Genomic DNA, 853 nt, shown 5'->3' on the forward strand with positions numbered 1-853 from the left:
GATACATGTTTATTTATCCACCAATCTGTTTACCTATCTATCATCTATCTGTCTGTCTCAGTAGGTGGTTGGGGCTGACTGCCTGAGGGCATGTGAGAGGTTTGTAGATTTATAGTCTTTACCAGTCCTCTTTAAAAAGAAATATCAGATGGTTTGGGAGAAATTCCCTTACTAAAAAATTACAGAGGGGTGCCTGGGTGGCTCAATCAGTTAAGCGTCTGACTTCGGCTCAGGTCATGATCTCACAGTTCGTGGGTTCCAGCCCCACGTTGGGCTCTGTGTTGACAGCTCAGAGCCTGGAGTCTGCTTCAGATTCTGTATCTGCCTCTCTCTCTGACCCTCCCCTGCTAACACTGTCTCTCTCTATCTCTCAAAAATAAATAAAAAACATAAAAAACAATTTTTTTAAGTTACAAAAAATAAGACAGTAGGCAGGGACCCTCAGGATTAGCTACTCACATTTCCTTTCTAAGTGAAGCACTTGACAAATTGATAAAAGATAGTCATTTATTTTTATTGAGGTGTCTTCTCTCTGAATCGGCCAGAGGCAAAAGAAGACAAAACGAGGTCATTTATGTCACTCTGAAATGTGAGGGTCTTCAGATTTAATCATTTATGTTCTTCCAACATGGCTCGAGGGTCACACAGCATTTCATAGACTTCTGGCAGAGAGCAACAAGTTCTTCGTTTTTCTGACAAGCATCCGAGCACCTCCCGTTAAGCTTGAGGCATTTCTCATCAAAAAACCCATTCCTGCCTATATAAGGGAAGGAGTCATGGAGATTAATTCTCCTCTCAAATACTTCCAGTTCCCAGGTACAGTCACATAACTAATTAGGAAAGGTTTCTTTAC

General features: G+C 41.4%; 1 protein-coding gene across 1 annotated transcript in view; it reads left to right on the forward strand.

The window, feature by feature from the left end:
* Positions 1-776: 776 nt before the first annotated feature.
* Positions 777-853, forward strand: part of DEFB104B (defensin beta 104B) — a 3035-nt gene continuing 2958 nt past the window's right edge. The window contains 1 exon segment of the mRNA XM_029933234.1: positions 777-816. Within this exon segment, the coding sequence (XP_029789094.1) occupies positions 777-816 (40 nt within the window).

This window comes from Suricata suricatta, chromosome 1 (assembly GCF_006229205.1).
Source record: "Suricata suricatta isolate VVHF042 chromosome 1, meerkat_22Aug2017_6uvM2_HiC, whole genome shotgun sequence".
Lineage (NCBI taxonomy): Eukaryota > Metazoa > Chordata > Mammalia > Carnivora > Herpestidae > Suricata > Suricata suricatta.